Source organism: Prunus avium, chromosome 2, assembly GCF_965620075.1.
Source record: "Prunus avium chromosome 2, drPruAviu1.hap1.1, whole genome shotgun sequence".
In the NCBI taxonomy this organism is placed as follows: domain Eukaryota; kingdom Viridiplantae; phylum Streptophyta; class Magnoliopsida; order Rosales; family Rosaceae; genus Prunus; species Prunus avium.
Window position 1 is genome coordinate 29,483,516 of NC_142285.1, and position 16,582 is coordinate 29,500,097.

The 16,582-nt window shown below is 37.7% G+C and overlaps 1 protein-coding gene and 2 pseudogenes across 2 annotated transcripts; all 3 read left to right on the forward strand.

Annotated features, from left to right (window-relative positions):
• Window positions 1–2,412: 2,412 nt before the first annotated feature.
• Window positions 2,413–5,800, forward strand: LOC110764154 (cytochrome P450 714C2-like). Its single transcript, XM_021967070.2, has 5 exons — window positions 2,413–2,867; window positions 3,463–3,692; window positions 3,820–4,061; window positions 4,233–4,605; window positions 5,206–5,800. Exons 1-5 carry the CDS (start codon window positions 2,552–2,554, stop codon window positions 5,731–5,733), a joined length of 1,689 nt encoding a protein of 562 aa, XP_021822762.2. The 5' UTR covers window positions 2,413–2,551; the 3' UTR covers window positions 5,734–5,800.
• Window positions 5,801–8,843: 3,043 nt separating this feature from the next.
• LOC110764181 (cytochrome P450 714C2-like) lies at window positions 8,844–11,236 on the forward strand (annotated as a pseudogene). Its single transcript, XR_002527866.2, has 5 exons — window positions 8,844–9,120; window positions 9,402–9,592; window positions 9,745–9,985; window positions 10,151–10,523; window positions 10,703–11,236. The product of XR_002527866.2 is annotated as a cytochrome P450 714C2-like (transcript).
• Window positions 11,237–12,499: 1,263 nt separating this feature from the next.
• Window positions 12,500–13,266, forward strand: LOC110764182 (sphinganine C4-monooxygenase 1 pseudogene; annotated as a pseudogene).
• The last annotated feature ends 3,316 nt before the right edge of the window (window positions 13,267–16,582 follow it).

Here is a 16,582-nt window from a genome sequence, read left to right on the forward strand (position 1 = left end):
TTCTCCCATTGCTCCACACTTCCCATTCTTATGATTGAGGTTGCCATCTCTCTCCATTTTTATTAAGCTGTCATAAATTGCTTAAAACAAATATAGAAAACTTGAAACAGAGTTAAAAGATTAGGAAATAAAAACTAAAATGAAAAGGAAAATCAACACACATCCAATTTCATGCTTCAAAGTAACAAGCACCAATGGGTTGTGTAAGCTGGGACTTAAACCCAGTTCTCTTGCTTGTTGGGCAATTGTCCTTTTCTGTTGGACTACAAACACAACTTGTCCATTAACGTCATTAACTTAAAAACTTGAAATTGTCTAGAAAAACATGAAAATGAAAAATAAAAATAAAACAAGTAGGGAAAAGAAATAGAACCAAACTATGTTGCCAATCCCCGGCAACGGCGCCAAAAACTTGTTGCGTAGATACAGCTGCACCAAAATGGATTCAGCTGCATCCTCAACTTGTGATACTCGCAAGTGCACGAGCCGTTCGGTAGTATAGCGTATGTAAGTGCGAGGTCGATCCCACGAGGATTGGTGATTGAATGATTCAATTCATTTTCCCTACACAAAACAGAAATGAAAAAGAAGGGAAATAAATAAAACAAGGAAGAAAGAAAATAACTAACTCAAGCAGATAAGTTCCCAAGTTCAATTAGATTAACGGATTGATTCTAGCTAATGTATGATTAAGCCATGGTGTGTGGTCATAACCTTGTGTTCCTAATTCCCTAATTTGATCATTTGTTGTCTAACCTAAAATTAAGCATTAGGAACCCATTAAGCATAGAAGAACAATTTAAACAACCAAGCATGTATCTAATCCCTGTTGTCGAATGTCCATACATACTCTTCCTATTCATAGTTCAATTCGAATTAAAGCATGGTGTATACTCTTAATTCAAACCAAGATAGCTAACATGCAAGCCTTAATGGTGATCAATCATTCAAACTAGCATATTAACTTATAAGCATAATGAATAAGAACATGAACCATAATTGAAACTTGGAAACTAATCAAACTTGAGACTAAAGAAAAGAATTTACATAATGAAAAGTAAAGTGGAACTAAGAAAAACTTAAGGAAAATTTCAACACAAAAGATTTCATTACAACAATTGAAAACTAGAAAGAGAAACTAAGAGAATTTGAGGGAGAGAAGGGAAGGGAGCTCTAGAGAAGTGTTTGAGAGCTCCCCCCCTTGGGGTGTGTTTACAAGCTTGGGAAACCTCACTATATATAGGCCTAAGGAAGCTGAAAATCTGAATTAAGTATGGCTAATGCATACAACACTTGTTTTATAAAATCTGAAATGGTTGATGCACTTCACTAATGCATACAACACTTCCATTATAAAATCTGAAATGGTTGATGCACTTCACTAATAAATCCCACCAGCAGCCCTAGCTCATCTTCATGTCACCATGACCAAGCTTCCAACCAGAAATAATAGCTCATCCTGAGGTCAGCATGACCAGCAACTTCAAGGGCTTACGAATTGGGCTTCCCTTAAGCAAATTAAGACTTTAAGCACTCAAACTTGAAGTTCAGAATGTCTTCTTTCCAGCCATATATCATTTGGGCCAATCCAAGGTCGGAGGAGGAAGTTAAGGCCAAAACAAATTGCTAACTCATTTTGCGCGCTGATAAAATCCATCCTGAGCATGGCTCTGTGTTTGCTAGGTAACAGACTCCATATTTATCCAATGGGGCTGAATTTTGGATATGTTATATTACACACCCATTGGAACAACTTTCATGAAGAATGTGGCCTCATCCGAGCTATGTAGGTTGCTGAAACAAAGCTTGAAATATGACCTACGAAACTGGGCTGGCAGGGGACTGTAGCCAAAATTGAGTTTGTCTTTAAGCTCTTCATCCATTCATCCAAATTAGGCCCTAACATGCATGGATTGCATCATTTACTATCCAAAGCCCTCATTATTACCTAAAGCTCAATGAACTGAAAGATAAACACAAAAAGGATTAAAAGCACAAGTTTAACTCAAAAACATAACCAAATCATAAGCTAGAAGGGTACAAAATGATATGTAAATATGCACCGATCAGACATCTTGCAACATTAGGAAGAATAATACCACTTCACCAATACCAGTTGGTGATAGACCTATTGTTATATTCTTACAATTGTATTGACAGGGGGAAAAGGTGGCTTGCAAGCATTTTCAAGGGTCATAAGTTCCATGAATTTTGAAGGGTCAGTAATTAAGATTTGTTCCACCAAAAGAATTAATATTTCTAAGTCCAATTATACAATAGACATTAGAAAGTCAGATCAAATTCCTTATTTCAATTTTTTTAATCTAATTGGACGAACCAATACTTAGCGCAAAGACGGCAATTATAGTATATTAGATTTTTTGTCCTTTGCAATTATAGTATATAGTTTATTTGCCCTTTCCAAACTGCAGAAGGTGTGGTAGCCTGTAAGGAGAGTGAGAAGGTCCAGTTTTATTAATTGCTAAAACAAAGAAGGAAGGGAAGAAAGAAAGAAAGGAGAGGAGCCAAAGAACTGAAAGCAGAGCCAACAATGGCAGCACAGATCATGCTATCAGTGTTGTTTGGAGGGTTTGTGTTATTGCTAGCATACCTGTATGAGTCTTTGGTTTTAAAGTCAAAGAGGTTAAGATCAAAGCTAGAGAAGCAAGGGATCAGAGGGCCTTCTCCTTCATCAATTCTCTTGGGCAATATCCCAGACATGAACAGAATCAAACTCAAGGAGATGAAGTTACGTGCAGCTAAAGAAACAAGAAGTGGTACTATCTCAAAGGACCACCCTCTTACTATTGTCCATGATTTGACGTCAACCCTTTTCCCTCATCTGGTGGAATGGCGAAATGACTACGGTACACCATTTAAGTCAGCCTAATTTCTTTAGTATATGATAATAACAGTGTTGGCCTAAAATTAGAATTGGAAAAGTGCAGCTGTATTTTTTGTTCTTTTGGATCAAAAGGGTACACTGTACACAAATGCATGTACTGCTAAAAACATCTTGTCCTCCTCTTTTTTACTGGAGAGAAACTTCCCTGCTCGGTTGCCACCCTGCTCCTCTCTTCCTATCTCTCTCCTCATGTGATAGGTGACATGGGGAGAGAGATAGGAAGAGAGGGATAGTGGCACCGGGGCATGTAAGTATTTTTTCCTTTTATCGGTTAGTTAACTGTCAGATGATTTTGTTTAAAATTGTGCTCCTCCAATTGAGTTTTAGTCTAGTCAGGTCAGATTGAGAGCTAGCCAAGGATTAGTCACCTTATGCTGGACTTTTGGAAGATTAATTTGCTTATAATGTCGTCTCCTGTAGAAATGTAAAATCCATACCTAAATGCACTCATTTTAGTTAAATAAAAATAAGAGAGGGAAGATGATCACATTTTTCATTTTGTTTTGGAGCTCTTCCTGTTGTTTTTGTTATGCTTATCCAGTACATATTGGTGGCAGGGCCAAACTTCACCTATTTAAGTGGAAGGATACAGCAATTAACTCTTACAGATGTAGAAACGGTGAAGGAAGTTAGCCTGTGCAAATCTTTGCACTTGGGGAGGCCTGCTTACATATTATCTCAGGATCGTAAGCCGCTGTTTGGCAAAGGCATTCTAGCTTCCAATGGCCCAATTTGGTCCCACCAGAGGAAGATTATTGCTCCTGAGTTCTACTTTGAAAAGGTTAAGGTAAATGACTAAATCTCATCCTAGAATTTTTATGTTCATTTTCTATTGCTGCTTTTTATGATGCATTTCATGGATTTCAATTACAATCAAAATCCAATGGGTCCAAAATTCACTGTTTAATTTCAAGGGTATGATGGATTTGATGGTGGACTCTACAACCACACTGTTAAGATCTTGGGAGAGCAAAATCGAAAGTGAGGGGGGAATTGCAGTCCTTAGAGTTGATGAGGATATGAGATGCTTGTTAGCAGATATAATATCAAGAGCATGCTTTGGAAGTAATTATTCAGAAGGGAAAGAAATTTTCTTAAAGCTCAGAACTCTTCAGAGAATCATGTCTCAGGGAAACATTGGGGTTCCTGGTGTAAGGTATGTAAATAATATTACAAGAAAAGCTGATGTTTATCATACTTTATGAATTTAGTCATCATAACAGGCATTCTGATGGTTTGTTTTTCTAATGTACCACATTACCAAATTCTTCATTGGTATCAATGTCACACTAATGGTTCATTAAACTAAACGTCTCGAAAATGCTAGATACTTGCCAACAAAAAACAACAGGGAGGCATGGAGATTAGAGAAAGAGATCCACTCCATGATATTAAAGGTTGCGAAGCAACGCAGTACTGAGGCTAGTCATGAGAAGGACCTTCTGCAAATGATACTTGAGGGAGCCAAAAATTATGGTGACGCTGATAGCCTATTTTCAGGTATCTCCCAGGATAATTTCATAGTGGATAATTGCAAGAACATATACTTTGCTGGCCACGAAACCTCTGCTGTCACAACATCATGGAGCTTGATGTTATTAGCTGCAAATCCAGAGTGGCAAGCTCGAGCCCGTGCTGAGGTGCTTGAAATTTGCAGGGATGGCGTTCCAGATGCTGATGCACTTCGAAGCATGAAAACAGTACAATCCTTTACCATACACATTACACTCACGTTATTTTACTTATTGAAGATGCTCTGCTAATGAGCCTGTTTGGAAATGCTTTTGGCAATACCGCCAAAAGTGCTTTTCATAGCGTTTGATATAGGCCTTGTTTGGGAGTGATTCTAGATAGACCAATAATCACTTCTATAGAGAATCGCTTAAAATCACAAGTGATTATATGGAGAAGCACGTGGGGGGTGCTTCTCCCCAAAAGTGATTCTGGACCTCCAAGAATTACTCTCAAACGAGCTCATATAGATAAAAGTGCTTCTTGGGATGGCCGATCTCTTCAAGTGCTTCCTGACTGAAGCACACAATAGGTGCTCGATGTGCTTTTAGGTGAATGTGCCTTGTATTTGAGTGAAATTTTTTTTATGTACAAAGTTCTACTAACAAAAGCAGTTACTGAGTACAAGTGCTTCATGTAGAAGCACTTCAAAACACGTTCAAATTCTTTACATACTCTGCTAATGAAAACAGTATGTTACTACTATACATATACAGATCTGTAATAAGAACTGATTTCCTCCATACCAATTGATATGAACTTCATTCTCATTATATATATGTTGGCAGTTGAATATGGTGATTCAAGAGACATTGCGCCTATACCCACCGGCAGTGTTTGTTGTAAGACAAGCCTTTGAAGATATTGAGCTCAACAACATTCTGATTCCCAAAGGAACGAACATTCAGATTCCAGTCCCAATGTTGCAGCAACTGCCAGATGTCTGGGGCCCTGATGCCCTTGAATTCAATCCGAAAAGATTCGAGCATGGAGTTCTTGGTGCTTGCAAGTTTCCTCAGGCTTATATACCATTTGGATTTGGTCCTCGGATTTGTGTTGGGCAGCACTTAGCCATGACAGAAATGAAGGTGATTCTGTCTCTTATTTTATCCAAGTTTTGCTTCTCGCTCTCCCCTGCATACCAACACTGCCCAGCATTCAGATTGGTTATTGAACCTGATCATGGACTAAATCTCCATGTGAGGAGAGTGACTATGAACATTGGCAATTTTTACACGTGTTTCACTATGTACATTGAACTAAAAAAGAGGGAAGAGGTTTACTTTTTATTTTTTCTTGTTTTACTTGTAATCTAAATGTAAGATGCAATGGGGGGATGGTGAACTTAGTTATTAATTTGTTGTACCATTTTTGGTGTATGAAAAATTATGTTTTATTGTGTATATCTGTTCTGGCAATAATATTCATTAGTCTCCACATAATAGCTTAAGCTCTTAAGATTGATATTCAATTACTCTCCTTTTAAAAAAAAAACTAAAGCTTACTGAATGATAATAGATTATTATTTTTTCTTTAATTCAACAACGGAGAGTTGAACTCAGGACCTCGTACGATAAAGTGGAGACTAAACTACATTAGACGAAATGATCATTGACATAATGATTTTTTCTATCTAAATGAATAACCCATTAATTAGTGAAACGAAGTTGATGATCACACTTTATTTGTCCTTTCCAAAGCTACTTACCAAAACAAGGGGTGTTAGGTGTAAGGAGAATCAGAAGAGGCCAAAAAGAGACAATGCTATAGGTCCATTGTAATCAAATGTGATAATAATGATAATATTATTAATTAACACTACCATTGGTCCATTGCTAAAACAAGGAAAGAAGGGAAGAAAGAAAGATAGGAGAGGGGCCAAATAACTGAAAGCAGAGCCAAAAATGGCAGCAAAGATTTTAGCATCAATGTGTTGTTAGGTGGGTTTGTGCTAATGCTATTTTACCTCTATGAGTCTTTGGTTTTAATCAAAGCCCAAGAGGTTTTTTTTTTGTCAGAAGACCTAGAGGGTAAGATCAAAGCTTGAGAAGCAAGGCATCAGGGGGGTTTCTCCTTCCTCAAGGTGATGAAGTCAACAGCTAATAAAGACACAAAGAGAACTGTGTCAAAAGCATCTTTCCATTGCTCATGATTGGCCTTCAAATCTGTTCCCTTATATGCTGCAGTGGCAAAATCACCCCATTTTCTCTCATCTCTCTTTATTATCTCTTGGATTTTCTTAGGATCTAAGAAATAAATTTAAAAGAAGAAAAAGGTAACCAACTTGTAGCCTTACAACTCATATCTTAGGCTAATGACTCACCACCAAATTAAGGTACCAACTCATCTCCAAAATGACTGTGGATTTGAAAGCTTGAGGCAAGGGGAGAGATTGGGGGAGAGTGGGTTGCTGCTGTCCACATTTTAGATTCCTTTTTTTTATCATTCATACAAGGGGATTTTGGTAATTTACAAATGTAGAGGTATTTTGGTTATTTTGTATCAAAATTGATGTAAAACACATGGTCGAGTTGATCGAGGAACAGTTGGACAGACGCGCATGTCGTCGCGGCAGCAAAGCCCAATCTATGCAAGTATAGGCCTCGAGCTCATAATCGGGCTCAGGATCTATCATTTCAAAGAGAACGGCATGACAAGTGCAACTCACTACTTTGCTGTGACGCATGAGCTATTTTAGCCAAAAGTGTTACTATTTCCACCCCTGTTCTATTTCCCCACCCACTATGTAAATTTGAAAAAACACAATCCTATCTTTTCACTCATCGTTATTCTTAAATTACCCATTATCCTTCCAACACCAAGTAAATAATAAAATATTATTAAATAAATTAATAAACAATATAAAATACTCAAACAAAAACAAAACTCTCTCTCTCTCTTACTCGATCCGATCTCCACCAACATATGTTGCCATCCCTCCCCATCCCAGATCCCACCCCACCCATCAGACCCATCCCCCACCGCTCAGCACCCTAGCCACGCACCGCCGCGGAACGCAACCCAGATGTTGTGCTCCATTCTCTCTCTCTCTCTCTCTCTCTGTTGAGAGGTGCAAACATTTGACAGCCTATAATTGTTGGACTGATTCAAATCTCATATAAAAGTCCTTTATTATTGTTGATATTGAAATTTTGGGGGTGCGTCTGCTTGAGAAACATTCGTTAAGTGCACCAAAACCGAATACTTGAGAAATATTCGATAAGTAATGAGAAAATATGGTGGGTGTAAAATTATTTCTAAGGAAACATTTTGGGTAAGCAAGGAGTGAATGTGGGGTTACCAATCAATTCCCCTTCCAAAGAGGTGCATAGATAAACATGTTGGGAAAACACCGATTTCCCCCTCGTCACAGGATAACCCGATGGAAGAAATGAATAAACAAACCAACAAGCTCAAGATGACAAAGAGTAAATACATGAGAGAACACAGATAATCCTGTCTACATCCACGAACAGTATTGTCAATTCTTCACTATGAGAATAGTAACTGTACAAAATACATACTGAGTTAAATCAACATCACCCAATTTAACACTCAAGAGTTTTATACCCAAACCCGAGTCCCTTGTACACCCACCCACTCACAGTATTTCCCAAAACTCACTGTCACTCCCCAAGAGATATATCCTCCCTTGAACCTTTGATGAACGCAGCTAACTTCCAGCTGAAACATCCTCCAGCAGTTATGGACTGCTTGCTTGCATCTCACAAGCAACCCACTCTCCCTCTCTGCCGTGCTCTCTCTCTGGTGCCTTTTCTTGGTGCGGTTCACATGCACACACGCCACTCACCCTTGCATGCCCATTATATAACCAAATGAAAGGCTGATTTTTTATCTCCAAAAAACCATCCCACGTGCTTGCCAAAGAAACCAGCCGCATGCCCAAGGAAGCCACAATGATGCTGGTAAAAAAACCTCCCCCATCTTTGCACCTTGTCTCCCACCAAAGACATCATCATTCAAGACAAAAAACTATTCCTCCAATAAGGAGGGAACCCAAGGCGCAGAAAGCATGCGCAGCTCCCCCATTTTTCTCTTCCTTTTCCCCAAGGCGTAGAATTTTCGTGCATGCATATCCCATACATGCATTCATGTGCTTTGAAAAAGGGAAAAATAACAGCCGCACATCTTGACTTCACCAAGGAGGGATTTCCAACTAAACAGGGGTTCGATATGTGAATTTAGCTGAGAAAATAATAAAAAGGTTCTCTTTTCTTTTTGTTATTTTGCCTAATGGAATGAAAAAGGTTTGGGTTTGTCTTAGAAGCTTCTCTCATCATCTACAAGATGACATATTATGCTCCTGCCAGTCACCAAAAAATGGCACACATAACTAGCAAGCTAACATGAGTTTCGTCAGCTTATAAAAACCCACTTTCAAATTTCAACTATCATCTTTGTCTTAGCAGCAAAGATGATAGTATCAGTGTTGTTTGGAGGGCTTGTGCTATTGCTACTTCCTCTATGAGTCTTTAGTTTTAAAGCAAAAGAGGCTAAGATCAAAGCTCGAGAAGCAAGGGATCAGAGGGCCTTCTCCTTCCTCAATTCTCTTGGGAAATATCCCAGAAATGAAGAGGATGGTCAAACTCGAGGTGATGAAATCAAAGGACCGCCATCTTTCCATTGCTCATGATTGGCCTCAAAGCTGTTCCCTTATCTGCTCCAGTGGGGAAATGAATATGGTACATTCTGTCATCTCTCTTTGAACTTGATTTTCCATTGGAGTTTCTAAGGAGATAATATAACAGCAATAGTGTTGGTTTAAAACTACAAGTAGAAGCAAATATATAAACAGTTTTTCCAAGGGCCAGGAGATTGAAAACTGTACATGTTTCTTTTTCTTCTTTGGATGAAGAGAAGAAATGAAAATAACATAGGGGAGGTGACCAAAATTTTATTTTTGTTTTGGCCATCTTCCTGTTGTTACTCATATGTTCCTAATTTGTATATACTGGTGTGGCAGGGCCAAATTTCACCTATTTAAGTGGAAGCATACAGCAATTAGCAGTGATAGATTTGAACCTAGGGAAGCCTGGCTATGTATCTAAGGATCGCAAGTCACTTTTCGGTCAAGGCATTATAGCTGCAAATGGCCCAATTTGGTACCACCAAAGGAAGATTATTGCTCCTGAGTTCTACTTTGATAGGGTTAAGGTAAGTCACTGAATTCTCAACAAGAATTATTAAGTTAGTTTTCTATTTCTGTTCTAAGGTTTAATTTCTAATGTAAGATACCATTTGAATGCAATTTTTGTGATGCATTTCATGTCCTCAAATGGGTTGAAAATTCACTGCTTAAATTACAGGGTATGGTGGAGTTGATGGTGGACTGTACAACCACCATGTTAAGATCTTGCGAGAGTAAAATCGAAGGCGAGGGAGGAATTGCAGTCTTTGGAGTTGATGAGGATTTGAGAAGCTTTTCAGCAGATATAATATCAAGAACATCCTTTGGAAGTAATTATTCACAAGGCAAAGAAATTTCTTAAAGCTCAGAACTCTTCAGAAAATCATGTACCAGGGACACATTGGGGTTCCAGGTGTAAGGTATATCATATATATAATACAAGGAAGCTTATGGTCATCATACTTTATGCATAAAAAGTATTCTCAGGATGGTATTTCTTCATAAATGCTTATGCCTGTTTCTGCAAATTCCTCACTGGTTTCATGCTAACAGTCCAGTAAACTAAATGTCTCGAAAATTTTTAGATACTTGGCAACCAAAAACAACAGAGAGATTTGGAGATTAGAGAAAGAGATCCACTCAATGATATTAAGGGTAGCGAAGCAACGCAGTGCTGAGGCAACTTATGAAAAGGACCTTCTCCAAATGATTATCGAGGGAGCCAAAAATTATGGAGATACTGACAGCCTATTTTCAGGCATCTCCCAGGATAATTTCATAGTGGATAATTGTAAGAGTATGTACTTTGCTGGCCACGAAACCACTGCCATCACAGCATCATGGAGCTTGATGTTACTAGCTGCATATCCAGAGTGGCAAGCTCGTGCCCGTGCTGAGGTACTTGGAATTTGCATGGATCGCATTCCAGATGCTGATATGCTCCGAAGCATGAGAATAGTATGTTACTTTACTATTTACATTATACATAAAAGGGAGATTTTATTCACACTCCAAAAAGTGCTAATAACAAAGGAATACCGAGTAACAGAAACACTATCGAAGACACACAAAGTCTATACATAATCTGTCATAATGATGTGAACTGTATTCTAAACTAATTATATACATGTTGGCAGTTGAATATGGTGATTCAAGAAGCCTTGCGCTTGTACGCGCCGTCAATGTTTGTTGGAAGAGAAGCCTTGGACGATATTGAGCTTAACGGCATTCTAATTCCCAAAGGAACAAACATGAAGATTCCAATCCCAATACTGCACCGGCTGCCTGATATCTGGGGGCCTGATGCCCTTGACTTCAATCCAAAAAGATTTGAGCATGGAATTCTTGGGGCTTGCAAGTTTCCTCAGGCTTATATGCCATTTGGAGTTGGTGCTCGAATTTGTCTTGGCCAACACTTAGCCATGACAGAATTGAAGGTGATTTTGTCTCTTATTTTATCCAAGTTTTGCTTCACACTCTCCCCTGCATACCAACACTGCCCAACTGCTAGTATGGTTATTGAACCTGAACATGGAGTAAGTCTCCAAGTGAGGAGAGTGTGATACTAGTTCTGTAATAGCATGTTGTGGACGGCCGACTTTATCATTGCGCATATATATTGGCAATTTTTAACCTGTGTTTCACTGTGAACATTGAAAAGAAATATGAAGGAAGAGGTCTTTTTGTTTCATTCTTCTTACTTGTAAGCTAGATGTAAGATGCAATGTGGGATGAAACATTGCGGGTGAAGTATAGTTGTTCGATTTTGGTTATGAATATATTTTTTCTCTCCACCTAATAGCTTAAGCTTTTACGATTTCTATCCAATAAGTCTCTTGTGTTTTTTCAAGTAAAGTTTGTTGAAAAACAAAATGCAGAAAGCAATCAAGCAAAAAAATGATTTACAGAGCCATCTACCAATGGATCAACTATTCACTAAGAAGATGGATAAATATATCCTAGTGGAGATGGTTTTGGTAGACACATGAACAAAAGTCAACCAGAGCATCTTGCTACTTCAAAAAATCAAAATCATATGTCAATTTGATCCACCTAACAAATTAATATTTATACTCTCGGATTCCATATTTATACAATATAGAATTTCAGATTCCAATTCCATATTTCAAAATGGGAAAAGAGGATGGTGGTCATACTTTATTAGTTTTTTTTTTTTCAATTCCAAACAGTAGAGGGTCTCAATTTATTTTGATAAAACAAACTTCTCTTCAATATTCTTTGATAAAATCAAGGTGTCAGACTAAATTACCACAAGCTTTCAAATTGTAGGAGACTTATATTGGTGAATTAAAAAGGTTCACAGTCTTTATTCCAAAGGGAGAGAGAAAAGGTTCACAATCTTTATTCCGAAGGGAGAGAAAGAGCGTGAGAGAGAGAGAGTAGGAGAAGCAATGGCAAAGCGTCAACACCCCTGTATTTAAGCGCTGCTAGAATCTCTGATATCTCAATGTTATACTGCGTCTCCAAAATGTATGCTCCTCACAACCCTTTCATTTTTTCTTCTTTTGCTTTTAACTCCATCTTAGCCCTTTGGAAAGCATAGACTTCCTTTCACATTTAACCTTTTTTTTCATCCTTCATATTTCGTCTCCAAAAGACATTTCTAGAGACGATAAAACTTATGGCCCCGCCCCCGCTCATTGTATCAACCATAAGTCCCAAGAAAGGGTGATTGTACAAATCTCCAAATGCATAAGGAGCCACTAGCCTGTGAAGATGTGAGTAGATATGTCTGTACAGAAATTTGTTCTGATACATGTATCTGTGCATGAAATATTGCCACGTGTCCTTTACCAACATTGTAGTGGCAATTTAATATTGGGTATCTTGAAATAATTATAGACAAAATTGATGAACTTTGTCTATAACTATTTCAAGATACTTATTATTAAGTTTGCCATTGACATGTTGTAACGGACACGTGGCAATACTTCATGCATAGATACATGCATCACAACAAATTTTTGTACAGGCATATCTGGTCACATCTTCACAGGCTAGTGGCTCCTTATGCATTTGGAGCTCTGTACAATACCCTTTCTTGGGACTTATGGTTGATAAAATGAGCAGGGGCGGGGGCATAAGTTTTCTCGTCTCTATAATGTCTCCACAAACGTCCATCTTCTTCTTCTCATTTGCAACTATCAAAGCAATGGATGAGCGGGGGGTGGGACGATGATCAATGACTGAGCGTATTATTTTTGATTGTCCTCGCTTTTATGATTAACTTTTGGCACATAATCGGTACCAAGTATTTTATCCCAAATCACAAAGAAGGGCTGAGAGAAGTTATACTTGGTTTCTTGAAGCTGATGGTGAATAGCATGGTAAGAACATGCATGTTTCAAAAATAATAGTGCTTACCAAGCTATTCACCATTAATTAGCTTCATATGCATGTAACCAAGTATAACTTGTCTCAGTGCTTCTTTGTGATTTGCGATGATATACTTGGTACCTATTATATGCCAAAAGTTGATCATAAAAGACAAGCAAAAATAACGAACTCGGTCATTGATCATCGTTCCCTTCTCTGTCACGGGATAAGACTTGGAGTTTGGCTTGCTGCTGTTGTTCTAGTTCTAGAAGCGGAAGAAGTCCTTGACCCACAATGGGGCAAATGCATCCATATAGGGTGGATATATATTGCCTTTTTCATTCTGTGCTGGAATAAAAACTAATTACTATACGCGAGCAAACTCCTATGTTCCTTTCATTGCATTATTAAAAAAACAGAAATCTACGAATTATAATATAGAAGCTTTAAACACTATTACAGATGAATGCCAACATTTTAGTTTAATTAGGTACTAGTTGAAACGTCAACCATACATAACCATGCATTTTTCCGAACTGCACCAACCAACAAGTTCTCGTTCCTCCCTCCTTTTATTATCTACGAAATCCTCCGGCAATCATTCCGGTATCTTGATAATAATAAAAAACACACACACACACACATATCATGTGACATTGGTGGGAATTTGAACTGCCTACCGTTGCTGGGAATTGCACATCACATATCATATAAGTAAATGTAGGTACATTTCTATAAATAAACAAAATAGAACAATACCAAATACAAAATAGGCACATCACATATCATGTAGGTGTTGCTTTTTTCTTCTATACACAACCTACTTTTATAAGGTTCTCTTTGTACCAAGAGAGAGAGATTAAAGTCTCTGCATACTATTCGTATTGCTATGTGCAAGGAGGTGCTATTTGCACTCTCCATTAGTGTGCTAAGTGTGGTGCATACTATTCGTATGACGAAATATATTATGGACAGAGCGAATAGCTTGGTGAAACCAAGTAGTGCTATTTGTGCTTTCCCTAATATATTTCATCACACAAATGATATGCACTTCCCTGCGCACTTAGCATATAAATGGAGAATATAAATAACACTTTCCTGCACATAGCGCACGCCTTAATTTAATTTTTTCTCATGGTACAAGCAGAGAAGACCCTTATACACTCACAAATTGTTACAAGTCTTCACAAAGATCTATAAAAGTAGGTAGTGTAAACGAAAAAAGCAACACCTATTGTAAATGGAATTATTTTATTTTTATATGAATAATATGTTAGCTTGCTTATTGTTTCTTCGATGTTTGCATTTTGTATTTTGTTAACTCCATATTCTATAAGTTGAAGTGTGCCTAGTAAATCCAATAATAGGAAGATTGGGACATAATAGGTGCCAAGTATTTTATTCCAAATCACAAAGAAGGGCTGAGAGAAGTTATACTTGGTTTCTTGAAGCTGATGGTGAATAGCATGGTAAGAACATGCATGTTTCAAAAATAATAGTGCTTACCAAGCTATTCACCATTAATTAGCTTCATATGCATGTAACCAAGTATAACTTGTCTCAGTGCTTCTTTGTGATTTGCGATGATATACTTGGTACCTATTATATGCCAAAAGTTGATCATAAAAGACAAGCAAAAATAACGAACTCGGTCATTGATCATCGTTCCCTTCTCTGTCACGGGATAAGACTTGGAGTTTGGCTTGCTGCTGTTGTTCTAGTTCTAGAAGCGGAAGAAGTCCTTGACCCACAATGGGGCAAATGCCTCCATAGGGTGGATATCTCGTAGTTCACCATTGTATATATTGCCTTTTTCATTCTGTGCTGGAATAAAAACTGATTACTCAACCATACACATAACCATGCATTTTACCAAACTGCACCAACCAACAAATTCTGGTCTCCATCCCAGAATAATATGTTAGCTTGCTTATTGTTTCTTTGATATTTTTTTCTGAAGCAACTCAAAATTTGGTGGTCTATCTTTGTTAATGTTCACAAATGCATGCTGCTTAAATATTTCCAAACAATTATCATCTGACATATACTCCAAGTTATGAACTTCGGTGGCTCCCATAATCTTTGCAACTTTTAGGTCACGTGTTGTCACAACTTTTATATGAATAATATGTTAGCTTGCTTATTGTTTCTTTGATGTTTGCATTTTTTATTTTGTTAATTCATATTCTATAAGTTCAAATTATAGAATATGAGATTTCAAATCTCAGATGAAGTATTAGGAATCTTTGTACCAGTGTTCCTATATGAGATTTATTCCGGCACACTTACACACTTATAAAATATGCGTTAACCAAGTGCAAAATGCAAACAGGCAAAGAGAGTGGAGAGAAATTTGGTGTCCAGATCTGGCTCAATAATATGAGAATTTCATCCAAAGACGCGCGCAATAGAAGTTGGATTACCACCTTGCATTGCATCTGTGTCTGCACTTAAAAATGGTGATTCAGGACGTATTATTATGTCTTTATCCGCCAGCATTCTTTGTAGCAAGAGAGGCCTTCGAGACCATCACATAAAAAAACATTGTGCTTCCAAAGGGTGTGATCCTTCAAATACCAATCCCCTATTTACCCCAGAAACCCTGATCTGCATAAGTTTAAGCCGGATAGATTTGTCAACGGAAAAGGCTTGCCGGTCCCCACAGGCTTATATGCCCCTCATAATCTGTGTTGGACAACACTTAGCTATGACAGAGCTTAAGGTGATTCTTGCTATGATTCTGTCGAAGTTTTGCTTCTCCTTGTCACCAGCATACCAGAACTCCCCTGCTTTTAGCTTGGCTACTGTACCTCAACATGGTATTCTTGAGAGTTACTTCTTGATATGTTTGTTTCATAAACTCAAGGGCTCGGTATGTTAAATTGCTTTTGTATCTGCAAATAATGTGTCAGACTATGCTGTTTACAAATTATCCATGCGCATTTTTTTGGCTAGATGATCGAAGCATTATTCGCAAAATACATTCCACCGTCACTAAAAGGCAGAGGAAAAGACTTCTACGGGTCAGGAAAACAAAAGAAAATTTTGATGTATTTGTCTTGTTCTTCATTTTGGGCTGGATTAAGTATCTGGACCAATATACATGCTTATTCAACCATCAAATTTGGCTACAACGATTATTCTTTGTCTGCATTTCATTTATTTTCTTGTCATGAAGACGAGATCCATGGAAAAGATCTACATGCTACACAATATAACCAACTTCAAAATTCCAGACTTTGAACAAGTTCTGGGGAAATCTAAGGAAAAATTGCAAGGCACAAATGTTCTTTTGAGATTTTATCTTGTTTTTTCTTTTTTTATCTTGTTTGAAAGATTAAGATAAGTTGGTAATTTTTGCTCTGGAAACTCATGAACAAAATACCAAACGTATTATGTACAGCTTAGTTTTGGGTAGACAAAGACTAACACATACAAAACCCTGTGCACTTGTCGCCATACAAAACGACTTACAACATAGAAGAGTTGACATGGAACTGTTGTGCGCGGGGGAGAGAAGAGAAACAGAGAGGATTTCCTTGTAATTGCTCTTGTTTGGTTCTTTCTATTTGTGAGCAAGAATCGGAGATTTGTTCTTGGCTCTATTGTATTTGGTGACTTTGGGTGTAATTGGGATTTGGGCTATGAGAGTTAAATTCTGTAATTCCTAGTATAGATAA

Bases quoted from the DNA above. Each gene is read 5' to 3' on its own strand.
- LOC110764154 (XM_021967070.2), top strand. From the start codon at position 2,552: ATGGCAGCACAGATCATGCTATCAGTGTTGTTTGGAGGGTTTGTGTTA. The intron at 3,693-3,819 runs GTAAATGACTAA...TTTAATTTCAAG, and splicing joins TCTACTTTGAAAAGGTTAAG to GGTATGATGGATTTGATGGT. The intron at 4,606-5,205 runs GTACAATCCTTT...ATATGTTGGCAG, and splicing joins CACTTCGAAGCATGAAAACA to TTGAATATGGTGATTCAAGA.